The 14,395-nt window shown below is 36.1% G+C and overlaps 1 protein-coding gene across 1 annotated transcript; it reads right to left on the bottom strand.

Moving 5' to 3' along the window:
* Positions 1-281: 281 nt before the first annotated feature.
* LOC142347313 (beta-1,3-galactosyltransferase 5-like) lies at positions 282-12,577 on the bottom strand. Its single transcript, XM_075398928.1, has 3 exons — positions 11,902-12,577; positions 2,214-2,388; positions 282-642 (listed from the first exon to the last, which is right to left on the bottom strand). The coding sequence occupies exons 1-3, from the start codon at positions 12,011-12,013 to the stop codon at positions 282-284; spliced, it is 648 nt and encodes a 215-aa protein (XP_075255043.1). The 5' UTR covers positions 12,014-12,577.
* Between the last annotated feature and the right edge of the window lie 1,818 nt (positions 12,578-14,395).

Raw genomic sequence — 14,395 nt, 5'->3', positions numbered from 1 at the left:
AGATTTTGTAAATTTCGGCTGATGTGAAGTTAGTTGAAACAGGTCGAGGACATTTAAAAGTGAGGAGAATATAAGGTTACTTTCTATTCATAAAAGCAAATTACTTTTTGAGCGGATTATCCGTCAAAGTTTTAAATCTATTAATTATATCCAGCTTCTTTGAGAACTTTGAGATCCTTGGCGAAGTTATCGAAAAACAGCGGTTTCGAAAATAAAATTTTGTGACCTGATCTTTTATTGATCTTCAATTTTAAAAGAAATTCCCTATTCTCGAAACTACATCATGTAACGGCAAGTGAAGCATTGAGATGAAAACTAGTTCTCGTTCTGTTTTTGTTGACCAAAGTCAGCATAACTCGTTTTGTTTTGTCAAAAGACAAAATCATTGTCAGCTTCATAACTTTGTCTCTGTACTTCAGGAAGGCCTCGTGAACTGATGGGATGAAATCATAAAAGTAACTGAAGTGTATTGCAAGTTTGGTTGTTGGATAATAAATTTTGGATCTTGCTCTCGTCTTGTAGGGAGGTAGTAAGTTTTCAACTTTATTGTTCAAAGTCTTGTTTGGAATAACTCCGATCCTTTCTAGAATTATTCCAACAAAAACGTCTTCAAGTCTGATCGGGATTACGTTGCGGTAGTCTCTAAAAAAATAAACTCTCATGACAAATGGTTTCACTCATTAGAAAATCTGGTGGCTGTCGGCTATTGTTAAAACCCGGTTATCTTACAAGATAACCATTCGGAGTTGTCCCGGGTAACGTCTATTTTTAAGAACAAAATTGGGTTGGGACAGTACACATTTTGTTTTTACTATAAGAGCTTGCACTAAATAGTAAAAATCAATTAACTGCGTGTTTAAAACCTGAAAAAATATCCCGTTCACATCTTTTGCCAAACTTAAGAATAAATGAAGTTGAATGCCGAATAACAAATTGAATTGTGTGTAAATGAGAAACAGAAGCCATTGATGTCGAGATTTGAACTACAACTAAACGACTTTTTATAAAGATCAGTTATTAAGGCCAATTTCGATATGACTGCCAGCGTGTGAAAGTTTTGCTTTGATTTTAGCTAGTTGAAGCAAAGCGTAGCATCAAAGGTCGAGGACAAAAAATTGCCGTTTAAACGGCACTAAGATTTTGCGCTATTCGGTCCATAATACACTTGCCTGAGAATCAAGTGGTTATGGAACCCCTGTCAGCGGCTCAACTCCGAAAATCGCCAAGTTCTGTTAGGTTTAATTTTTCCGAATGGGTCTGATTAGACTGTTTTTGGGCGTGGACCTTAGCCTGGAAACTGTTGTGCTATTATTCAAACACCTCTCCTCAAAATCGGACGGTTATCTTGCAAGATCATGCAATATAACCGTCCATCTTGTGAGATTTTCAAGATAACCGTCTTGCAAGAAGCGCTGGCAACGTGTCTTAGCTGCTGCGTGGGCCTCTTAAGTTTCTTTAAAGATTAGAGAAAAGGATTCCACCTATTCTAGCCTCCAAAGAAAAAGGAACCTAAAATTGCTAACGATCGATTATCGAGTAATTTGTCCGAAAACAAGTGTTTCAATTACGTTATCACCGTTAAAGTGGATATGAAACTCTGTTTAGGCCCGAGAAAAAAAAGATTGAAGGAAAAAAATTTTGCACCACATTTTTCTTTACTTTTCGCTATGTGCTAATCTTGGTAGGAGTGCTTTTCTGCTATAGAACGACTCTTAAAACGATTGGACAGCTAAAAAAAGTGACCATCTACGATTTCTGTCATATACACAATCAATCAAAAAGGTTATTTTACCGCTACGCAAAACGTAAGATTAAATTTTGTGAATGGCTTCAGGTATAAAACTGATTTTTGCATCAAGGATTTAAGACGTTTATCTTGCAAAATTAGCGTCTGATCTTGCATCTTGCTAGATAAACGCTATTTGCAAGATTCTTGCAAGTCGAACGTTATTTGAAGTTCTTGCAAGATCTTACAACATAACCGTTGGAGTTCGTGTGAGGCTCTGATTTGCCAAAAGGACTCAAATAGAATTATTCTCTCTCGGAGGAAATTCTAAGAGCGTCAGCGTGATTCTAAAAGCGTCAGAAATAGTCAAAGTTGCCGAAAATGGCAAAAATGTACAAATTGGCCCAAAATGGGACAAGAAGTGTTGAAATTTTCTATAAGCGTCAATTGATTCAAGAAATCTGTGCTCAATATTGTGACTACCTACCTGACTATCCGTTGGGTGATGTCCATAGTCAAGATGTACATGACTCCACTGCAGAATGGAGGGTAAACACTCTGTTCATACTCCCTCTTGCTCACATACCACTTGCTCCACCTGTGTCTGATTGGTCTCTTCAAAAATAAACACCTTCCCCCGAAAAATGAAACACCGTTTTGAGCTATGTTTGGGAGCGGATTGAAGCATATGTTTCGCCAAAGTAAAAACTTTAGATCAAAAACTTAGATATCTGAAGGGCCATATCATTACGCCGCACAACAAGCTTCAATTGGCCTAAAATTTTCTTGAATTCATTGATTAGTTGCTTTATGATCCAACTTAGGAAGCAAATTTTCTTAAGTGAAATCAATAAGCGCTAATTTGCATTTTTGTTATTAAAACGCTGTAAGTAATTCGAGGGCCTTTAAGGTTGTTAATTGAAACTTAGACCTGTCTCCTTTTGGCGCGGTTCTTTAATGCTTGTTTTGCAACACAAATATGTCAAAACCCATGGATCACGGATCAAATTCTTTTCTCTGTGAAAGTTATAAAACCAAGTTTGGACCGTGGAGTTTTTTTTTAAAAAATGAAAAATAACCGTAGTTGGTCATTCACACAGCAAAAACAAAGCTATCCTAGTTGACAACAGATGTTTATGTTGAAGGATGTTGCAAGATTGTCGCAAAAACGGTTATCTTGCCAGATCTTGAATAACGGTGGTTATCTTGCAAGACGATTGCTGTCTTGCAAGATCTGGTAAGATGAATGATTATCATGCCAGATTCTTGCTAGGTTGTTTCGGTTTAAACCTGACTGAACCGTTGAGCACAAAAACTTTTGAAAACTTTTAAATTGCTCCTTTAACGTTCTGGTATGTCCACAATTGAACTTTTTTAATCTAAATTTTCACAAAATTTCACTGCTATTTTTTCAAAAGAACGTATTATCTAATTTTATCATTTGGTTACAAGTTTTTGCAATTCACCGTTTATTTTATTATTAGCTATTGCCTTTGAATTATGCATAGATAAATCAATATTTACGCTGTATTAGTAGTATATCCTCGCAAAAAAAGGAAAAATATATATTGAGACATGGTACTTGTCTCATGCTGGTCCTTTGGGCATGTTCCAATTATTTGTATATTTGCAAGACGAACGGTTATGTTGTAAGATTTGGGAAGAAAATTTCGAAAGACGATTAATCGTTCGGAAAATTAGGCCAGAATCTTGTAAGATCTTGAAGTCGACAGGGTTGCCTTAGGCAAGAATTTAACCTCAATTACACTATTTGTTTCTAAGCCCATGCTTGCTGTAAACAAATTAATTTTCTATGATTAAATTTTGATAGTCTTCATCAAATATTTACTAAACAGCTTTCTATACAAAAAATAGATGAGAAATCTTGGCAAACGGATCGTTTCAATTAATATTAACCACCTATCTTTGAAAGTGCGTAGCCAATCAAAACTAATCTCCTGCTCAGAAGCTTTCAGTCATATCTCAAATTAATATTCTGGACATTTTGAGGCTGAAGCTGTTCGTTAAAACAGAAAATTACGAAAATAATAAGAAAATATTGAACATAACACAAGGTCTTACAAACTTTCTCCGACTTTCAGGCCGGAATGTTTGACAATTTTCATTTTTTTTCAAAAGTGTTTGTCATCGAGTTGATGTAGATCATGAGAAAAATACATGCTGAGCAAAATATGCTTCAAGCTCTCTAAGTGAAGGCCAGTGATCAAGTTTTACTGGGACCAGAACTCTTTTGAAGTTTCTGTTATCGAGTTGATGTAGATAATTATTTACTGAGCAAAATATTCTTCAAGTTCTTTGCGAGTACGCTGGCGATCAAATTCTACTGGGACCAAAGCACTGCTCGCCTGATGTTTTTGTCAACACTGCACATTTTAGGCAACCTGATAAAAGAAACATTAAAGAGATACCTGTGAGTCAAATTCTCGAAGATAATTAAAACATACAAGCAAGAGTTTTGATTCTTTTTTATCGGAAATGAAAACTGCAAACTTGCAAAAAAAATTGTTTAACTTAAAAAATTGTAATACAATTGGCAAGAAGATGGCAGATTTTTTGATCGACCTAATGAAAACCGTCCAATTTTCTTTGTTGAATATGCCGAAACTATTTTGCTATTTAAAAACTGCCATCCTATTGTTTGATGGGGATTAGTTACAAATATAACTCTTGATTTGAATACTTGAATTTCTCAATGCATTTTGCAATTTTCATTTAGTCTTATGCGATGAACAGATTTTTTTAAAAATAAAAAATGTGATTCCAAATGTGAAAACAGTCAAATGTAAAATTTTTGGCCCGTAAATGACTTTTTCAGTATTGACAGTTTTTGAGCTTTTTGGCCTCATTTCGGCGTTAGTGATCATTTTTGACTGATATTTTTAGGAGATTAACTTCTTTAATTGTAAATGTTAAGGTTTGACCGTTTTGAACGGTTTCTTTACAGAAGATCTGATCGTTTTTCATACTTTTCAGCTAGAACTAATCAGATAACATAGTTTGATTATTAAAAAAAAATAAAATTGTGTTTACTCAGTTATTGCAGTTTAAGGTATAAAGCTCATAATACATGCGGTTAATCTGAATTTTTGAGCTTCGAGAGAGAAGTTTTTCTGAACATTTACCATTATTTTTGATCAGTGATTCCAGCGGAGCTCAGTTTTGTGATTATTCTACAACATGCACCATAGTAAAGCATGCCTTTGTAAAACTTTTGTAAATCACTGCTTTTGAAAATTTGTAAGTTCCATTGTCCTACAAAGTCGCTTGCCCCCATAGTTATTGTCGTAGGCTATTAGATTTTGTGATGATCTTGCGATGCGCGTTAGCCTAATATTTCTAGAATTAAGATTCGCGGAGCGAAATCTGAAATTAATCCTTTTACGCTTACTTGAGGTGCAAGTTTGCAAAGAGAAGAGCAACTGATTTTGAATTGAAAAAGTGAAAGTCTAGCTCAAGTACTTGTAAACATGCATGAACGTGTGATCAGACATGTCTGATCACGAAGCGAGAAACCAAGGTAAGATGAAATAAAAGTAACTCGAGACATTAGGTATGAGCAATAATGAAATGGGAAATGAAGGGCAAATAAAATGTACTAAATAAATACATCATTGAAATTTTACTGCACCAAATAATTAATTGAAAATAAAAATGTACTCAGGTACCACATACCTCTTGTTGTGACAAAAGAAAAATTGTACTTTTTGTACAACTTTTTCTTCGTGGATAATAATAAAAACATTATTTACAAATTAATAATTGGTCCCCGGTTAAATAAGTAATAACAACATATGTACTGGTTATCATATCCAAAAATAAAAACAACACTAAATTATGGGTTCAACAGTTTTCACATTTTTATGATCTGTAAGTAAATCAATCTGTAGATTCTCGGCTTCAAAGACTGACATCGACCTCACATCGTCATCCAAAGTTGGGGTCTGCTGGTCGATTATGAGGCGAACACGAGGGTCGGGGGTCATACTTCTCCGACAATAGGAGAAATGTTTGTCTCGGGTTGTTGCGTAGTAACTGTTTGGATTGTCTCCACAACCGATGCAGGTGGGGGCTGGAAGTTTTCAATATCTCCAGATCGACGTGGGAGTTTTGGCGGAGCTGTGATGGTCGAGTCAGAAAATGAATTGCCAAAGCCGTAATTTGAAGAGCTACGGCGGTTCCTTTCTGATGTACGTTTGCCCTGGGCAGTGGAGGCTGATGGTACCACCTATTGCAAGGCAGATGACAGTGTTGATTGCGGCGGAAGTATCAATTCGCTGGTCGAAGCTGACTGTTCCTCATTTCCTTGATTTTGGATTTAGGGGAAATCGGGTATCTTTGGTATGCTTCCTCGCATCGCGCGTGAGATATTCGAGCGAGAAGATGAAAGCCCACTACCAGGTTCTTGCCTGCGTCGATTCATCTTTTTGTCACCCTTGAGTTTTCGGCTGAATTGTTTGATGTGGCTTTGGATCTGTTCCTCCACCAGCTTCTCACAGGTCCGTGGCCCCCTTAGATCTACGTAAACCTTTAATGAAGTTTGTCGCTCCTGAATGAAGTCGATTTTGGCTACGTCACTATTCCGTACATTGACTATTAGTTTTCCAGGCTCTTTTATCGTTAAAGTTCTGGGGCTCACTTTCAAAATGTTGGAGCCTGGGGCAGGGACCTCGTACAGGCCCTCCAGATACTTTTTCGATTTTCTTTTGCCATATATCATGCGGGCCAATTTTAGCGGAACAGCTCTTTCTGTAAGCGGAATTGGCCTGCAATCACCTGAGCGAAGAAATTGAGACTCGTCGTCCGCGTTCTCGTTTTCTCTTTCGCTGGCCTCCTGCGTTACCGGAGTCATTCCTTGCTCTACATATATGTTGCTTCTATATCCATTAAGCCACTTATCGTCCGGTAGAATGTCCTCGGGTGTGACTGTGTCTTCATCTAATTAGTTGTTCACAATATTCTCATATGAGAGATTAGATAGTTTAGGTTTAGTGGAGATTACTCTCAGCGGGGTGTTAGGTTTGCGGCCAAACTGTGCTTCGATTAGCGAGATTTTTGTTGTTTTCTGTTTACATATTCGCAATTGATGAATAATAATCTTAGTGCATTCTGTACATGCAATGCGTTATTAGCCGATTCTTCTTCTTTGATACATGCCAGTCGGTTCTTAATCGTTTGATTTAGTCTTTCTAACAAACCAATAGCACGATGGCCGTTAACAGGAGCTTCAATAATTTCAATATTATTTTTATTGCAGAAGGTCTCTACTTGATTTGCAACCCAACATTTTTCTTGATCCAGTCGAATAGAAAGTAGAATTCCGTAATTTTCAATTAATATGTCCAAAAATTTTAAAATATTTGGTGCATTAGCTTTTTCATATATAAATGCAGTGGAATATTTAGGGAAAAGATCTATAGCAGCTAAGAAATAGACTTCACTACACTTTTCATCGCAATTTGGTCCTCGAAAATCAATTTGGATTTCCTGATTCGGTTCAACGCACGGTATTTGAGGTAAAACTAGTTTAGCAGGGATTACAGACTTAAGATTCTTACCGATTACTGTGCAAGGTTTGCACTCCGTCGCTTTGACTATTAATTCGTGGTTCATGAATGGCCACCTGCAGTGCGCGGCCATGCATATCATTCCCCAGGTACCTGGGTGGCTCGCGTGTATATCATCCATCAGGGCTTTGCGGAGGACGTTAGGTATAGCAACTTTCTCGTCTATACACACGCAGTCAGAATGAACGTGGAGGTTTCCCCAATATGAATAAAGTTTTTTGAGACGACTTTCATTGTTTGTGAGAATACAATCGCGGACCTCTTTTGGAACAGCGTCTTTGCTAGTAAGGGTTGCGATCAAAGATTTACTGAAAATCTTTTTTAACTATATAAGCGAATGTAGGGAATTGGGGGCTGGGTGTTAGGTAAGTACTAATATTTGATGACAGGGCTGGGGAAGTTGGGGTTGTAATGGGATTAGGATTCGCGGTACGAGTAGCAATTTGAGAATTTAGGGTCTGTTTTGTAGCGCGATTTGAACTTGGAGGAGTATAGGGTGGGGTTCGAGGGGCGAGAGGAGTCGGTGAATCGAACTCTTGTAATTCGCTTTTTAGAAGGCATTTTATTCTTATTTGAAGTCATGTGATTAATATCAAAGTATTTTTCAAAATGTGAAGCAAGTGTTGAAGAGGATTTATGCCACTTAATTCGAGAGTGATTTGAGGCAAAAAGCACTGATTCAATTTTTTGGTAGTGACTTTAAGAAATATTTTCGAAATATCCCTAATTGGCGTGAAGATAGGCTCGTGGAATTGAGTATCGAGCCTCGCGAAAAATATCGAGCCTCGCGAAAGATCGTTTAAACAATTAATTTTTGCTGAGCGAGTGAAGTGTTAAGTGGTATTTGCGACGCGGGGTAAGCATATTTTACAATGTTGAAATTACAGCTTGTATTTTTGAACTGAATTCGCCGCGCGGGGACAAACGATAATGATGCTTATGTAGAAGAGTAGCCAGTGTGCTAAGTAAATTAATCGCTTTAGTTGCAAATTCAAATTTTGGTGTAAATTGAGGTGCTGGACCATGTGCTTGTGATAATTTGTGTAAATGGGTGACGAATTAATTAAATTTTAAATTTAATGAATTGACTGATGCAGAAATAAGTTTCAATTTGGCAACGATTAATTCCTCATCATATGCGGACACGTTTTTAGCTTATTGGTTTGGATGTCTTGAGATGTAGCCCCCAATCCCATTTTTGCGGCTAGCAAATGTTCGATATCAAATTGTAAAGGTAATATTCTATCGATCCAACGAGTTAAGCGATTGTTGTAAGATTTATTAGAACAATTTTTTTACAATATTGAAAAGAGGGCTCTGTGATCTGTAATTACTGAAAAATGTTTGCCATACAGATAACTTTTAAAGTGTTCAATAGTACAAACTACCCCGAGAATTTCTAGTTTATTAACACTATATCGTTCTTCACACGAATTTAAAAATCGGAATGTAAACGCAATTGGTTTCCAACCATCAACAATTAATTGTTCAGGAGCCGCTCCAAGTCCGGTGCAATAGGCGTCACATTTTAAACGTGAATCGAGCTGTGGGTTGTAAAAACTATTCTCAGTGGATTTCGCAATACGATTCTTCATTTCATTAAAGCAATTTTCATGTACATCAGTCAAGGTAATTTTAGATGATTTTTTCGATAAAGGACGAAAAGGGTGGCTAATTTGCGCTGGATTCGGAATAGACTTACTGATATAGTGTACTGAACCCAAAGGAGCGAAGTTTCTTTAATGTTTTTTGTGCTTCAAGAGCCAAAATAGCTGAGGTCTTGCTCTCGAATTACCTGATTGTGAAATGTGGTATCCAAGCCAATCAATCTCTTGTTCAGAAAATTTACATTTTGGGAGGTTTATCCTACGATTTTCGTCATCCAACCGTTTGAGACAATTTAGAACGTACTGTTTATGTTCTTACTCCTATCCTTTACTTACAATTAAGATGTCATCGAGAAAACAATTGGTATTCTTTAAACCAATTAGAGTGTAATCCATTGTTTTTGAAGTTCTGCCGGCATATCTGTCAAACCTTAAAATCCAGTTTGAAATCTATAAGTTCCCGTCATGTCGGTGCTAATTATTTTAAAATTACAGTTGTTTGCTGTGTTAGGATCTAAGTTTAATTGACTGTACTCGTATAATAAGTCTAGTGTAGAGAAATAAGTCGTGTTTTGCGATGCGGGAGCACTAAATTGTTGAGATATAGACTCAATATAGTAGACTCAAGCGTATAAATATTAGATATTTGGTATTTGTTTTTGTGAATGGCTTTGTTTAGAATTATTCAATCCAGTGCAAGTTTGATTGTCTGATCTTTCTTGACGGTGACTACAATGGAGATTTATCAGAAAAATTAGTGAATTTTTTATCTGCTTTTCATCTAATCGCTTTTTAAGTTCATCATTAATTTTATCATGAAGATTGATAGGAATACACTTTTTGATGTCTTCTCTTTTGATGTTTAGGTTGGAATTCTTGGTGAAATTTTGATTTAACCACGTGATTTTTGGTCTTATCATGAGCAAGATTATTTAAGGAAAATTTTGTGCAATTTGCTCTTTGAATACTAACGATGGTGAAATGGTGTTGACTTGATTACCTAGGGATGAAGAGGATTGTGTTAAAGCTAAGCCTAATTGATCTAACAAATCTCGACCGATTAGTGATTTCAGGTCATGAGCGACAACCGAAAATGTGGTCGGATGTGAGGTCAAACCATTGCTCGTAATTGGAGCCTCTACTTTTCTTTCAATACGAATCGGTTCATTCGAGAATGTCCTGAGTTGCGGGCTTGCGTTCTCGTGGATCCAGAAAGCGTGTGGGCTGCTTTTCACTACTTGCGACGCGAGAGACTGATTGAGAATGCTACTAGCGCTCCCGGAGTCCACGAGGAGCAAAGTTGATATATTACCGATTTTGATCGGCATGATTAGAGGTTCTATTTTCGCAATGCCGTTTTGGAGAAGAGCGATCGTATTGTCCTCCCCTCTGCTTTAGTCATATTCATATAGTTTTACCGGTTGAAGGAAATTCACCGAATCTTGGGGATGCGGTTCATCATCTACTGTTTTCACGGTTTTTTCATGGGATTTTTGGGCTTCGCATTCTTTTGTTTTCGGCAGACTTTGGCAAAGTGATTCATTAACCCGCAATTGTTACACGTCTTGCCTTTGGCGATGCACTTATCCCAATGATTCGGAAGCCAGTTTCCGCTGCAATTTGAACAATAAAGGGCTGGGCAAATACCCTGTTTTTGAAAATTGTTTGAGAATGACCAATTTGATGATCGTGTGAGCTATGTGGAACTTGAAGTGCATTCACGCTGGCTTTGACGAGGGTCTTGTTGTATTGTTGTTTTTGATGATGGTTTCGCATCCCGAATTCCATATTGATTGCCAATTGCAACGCCTGTCGCGGCTGTACTGTTTGTTTGTTCTTTTTGGATCTCAGGGTCAATCAAATTGGTGATGAATACATCACGTGTTAGGGTTTCCTCCTAATTTTCAAAATCGCAATTTTCAGCCAGTTCTTTTAGCTTACCGTAGAAATGCTCGACAGTCCCTCCTCGAAGTTGTTTCGTGATCAAGGAGACGTGACGATCGAATGTGATAATTCGAGGTCTTATGAATGTAGCCTCTACAATCCTCCAAATTTCTGCAGTACACTGTATCGATCATTATATGCGGGTTTTTGCAATTCAAGATCCGTCTTCCTTCAACCCCGATACTCAAGTGTCGGCTTTTCCCAAAATGCATCTATCCCGAGCGGTGTACGCTTGTTTGCTGACTGCGCCATGTACGCTATTAGATTTCGTTAAGCTCTTGCGATGAGCGTTAGCCTAATACTTCTAGATTTGTGATTCGCGGAGCGAAATCTGACTTTATTCTTTTTACGCCTACATGCTGTGCGAGTTTGCAAAGAGGGAAGAGCAACTGGTTTTGAATTGGAAACGTGAAAGTCTAACTCAAGTACTTGTAAACAAGCATGAACGTGTGGTCAGACAGTTCTGATCACGAAGAGGGAAACCAAGGTAAGATGAAATAAAAGTAACTCGAGATATGAAGTATGAACAATAATGAAATGGGAAATGAAGGGCAAATAAAATGAACTAAATAATTACATCTTATGAAATTTTACTGCACCAAATAAAAAAATGAATTGTAAAATGTACTCAGGTATCACAATTACTCAATGCCTCGTCAGAAAATATTGAGAGTGCATTATTGAGAGGTTTGAACATCATCTTAACTTAAATTTGCTGGCAACTAAAAGCGTTCCTCAAAACTTAAGTACACGAACTCAACATTTTTTTATCATGATCAAAAATTATGTGAACGCGGTTACTGATGTTTTGAGAAACGTTTTGAAGTTGGCAATAAATTCCACTGCCATATAGTACAACATTCAGCAAAGGTGTGTCTTTGGTCTGTGTTTAAAACTTCATTTCTTTCATTTAAAGCAAACTTTGAAATCAAATCGATTTTCATCACCAACAAAACATGCAAAAACGCTCAATTTAGGAGAAGTACGACGTTATCTAAGTGTTTTACCGCAACTTTAATTGGGAAACATATGTGCCAACATCTAGCCCGCTTTGAAACAAAATCAGAAATGGCCTCAATGTTTAAGTACATATCGTCATCTGTTTTGATGACGTAATCGAAGTTGGAACATTGGCTAGCTGCGTATTCCATAGCCAGCTGAACTTTCAATGTCAAATTGTTATAAATATCTTCAACGTCCACTGCAAGTGTATCTTGACTGTTTTCTTGTTCTGATGCCAGCTGAGTTTGGTTGCTCTTGTTAGTTGACCTTCCAATTATGAAGACAAGTTTGAAATGCACATCTGTAGATGAAAATCGAGTGGTTTTGTTTCCTTGTTAGTCTTAGAAATTCGTACAAACAAAGTTATTATGGAAGTTTTCTAATCACAGTTTCTAAACTTCGGATGGCACGTGATGGCTTTCCTAGTGCATGAATATATATGGAACCGTTCGAGCTCAAAAATGTACTCGACTGATCGTTCCATTTTCTGGAGCTGCAGTAATCTATAATTCAATTTTTAAAACAGCAGGACAAATCCTTACCAAGAATTTTCACTGACTGAGCAAAGATCTTGAATTCTGAATGACTAGAAAAACCAATAACAAAAGAAAACGATATAAAACTTGAAACAACAGTAAGAACAGAATACGTCTTACGTGAATAAGAAACTGCTGAGAGAACGAACATTTGTTCAAATGCTGTTTTCTTCGAACAGCAAAACCCCTCTCTTTTTTGCACCATCTCCAGTTTCGGTGTGATCAAAATTTGACATCAATAATCGTGAAAATATATGAACAATTTTTTTAAAAAAAATGGCCTGAAGGCTTCCGAAAATAACTTGAAGTTGAAAATTCCCCTAATTAATTGATGACATTAACAATAAAAAAAAACAGATTAATACCACAATTCAAAGTTTTTGTGCAAAAATTACAGTAAAAACTGAAAATGATTTCAATAAGGATAATGAAAAAAAATTTCACTGACAAGAGTTCTAAAAAAACTAAAATTCAATGATATTGCTTAAAAAACTGGAAAAAAATGCAAAAATACTAGTGACACAGAAGAAACAAATTGGTGTTAATTAAAATTCTGTTTAAATTATATTAATAAAAAAGTTTTTACATTTTTAAAGAAAAAATGTATACCGAAATTACTTTCTAGCACAATCGTTTTTGGGAGCTGGTATCAAGCAAATATTTTTTTACCTTAGCACCAATTTCTGGGAGATGGTCTGAAGAAGTTACTGAGCACCCGAAAACGACAAAAAACTTTAATATGTCCTTAATAAACCTAAATAAACCCGAATTGTTTTACGAGTTCTATTACTTCCAATATACAACAAAAATTTCTCCATTCATTGATAGGGGATAGAAGTCAACAAACATAAGGAAAGACCATAATTCTCTAATAATTAAACTTAAGGTTCATCAAAATAACATTACCCTGTTAAGGTACAAATATTTTAGTTAAATTATTCTTGAAAAATTGACCACACTTGAAACCCCAGAAATCAGGACAGCAAGTGAGCAATTGTCCAAAAAATTTCTTTCAGTCAGTTAATCAGCCAGTCAATTGAAAATCTTTTCGCAGAATTGAATTTTTTTTGTTATGTCTATAGACTTGACCCTCACTATTCTTATGACCAGTGAAGACGATCTTTTTTGTCATTGTTTTATCATTTAGTAATAAGATCTTTTGTTGATGCAAGGAAACAAAACAAATGAGAACCTCAAAATTATGGAAGCAATGCTACCTATTTTTTCACCTTTCTTAGTAGAAGAAATTACAAAACATTTTCAGGTAAAATTGCAAGTTTTTGGAAAAGAATAAAATTTTTCGAGGATACCGAACAAAAGCAATCAAGTTTGGGCCGAAACAGCATTGCACCCAAATTAAAAGACTGCAAAAGAAGAATGAGAAATGAAAAAAGAAGCTACAATAGTGCCATCGTAATCTTTCTCTAATGTCGACAATTTTTAGACGTTTGTTTTTTTTCGAAGAGTTATTACAGTACAAAAATGATGAACATTTTACATTAATTGTTATCCTTTTTGATTTCATTTTCATTATAAAAATTGTTTTGCCTGATTTATGTCTAAATTTGTCATTTTTAATATGTTTTTAACGACTGCCTAACTCTTATCGCAAATTTTGAAGTCAACATTTTGGTCTCAGGTTTTGTTGGCTTTTTGTACTATTCATTCAACTCTTGTTTTATCTTGATATCTTACGTTAAGCTTGTCTGTTTTATTGGAAAAATTTGGCTTCAGTTTTGAAACTAGAATAGTGTCGCTGAAAAGTTCGTTTTTGCACTATTAGAACGTTTTTAAACTATTGGAATTGAAAAATTGCGGAAACCAGACGCTTCAGACCATTTTGTGCAAACCTATTGAAAACCCTGACCTAAAATCTGCTGAAAATTTTCTGTATGACCAAAGTAGTGCTGTTTGTGCGTCGAATTTATTCAAATGTGGTTTCGAATAAGATTTCGGCTTTTTTGTTAAGTTGAAAAATATCTAATTTTTTGTCAT

The sequence above is a fragment of the Convolutriloba macropyga genome, chromosome 1 (genome assembly GCF_964194025.1).
Source record: "Convolutriloba macropyga chromosome 1, txConMacr16.3, whole genome shotgun sequence".
NCBI classification, from domain to species: Eukaryota; Metazoa; Xenacoelomorpha; order Acoela; family Convolutidae; genus Convolutriloba; species Convolutriloba macropyga.
This window is presented reverse-complemented; position numbering and strand designations above follow the sequence as displayed.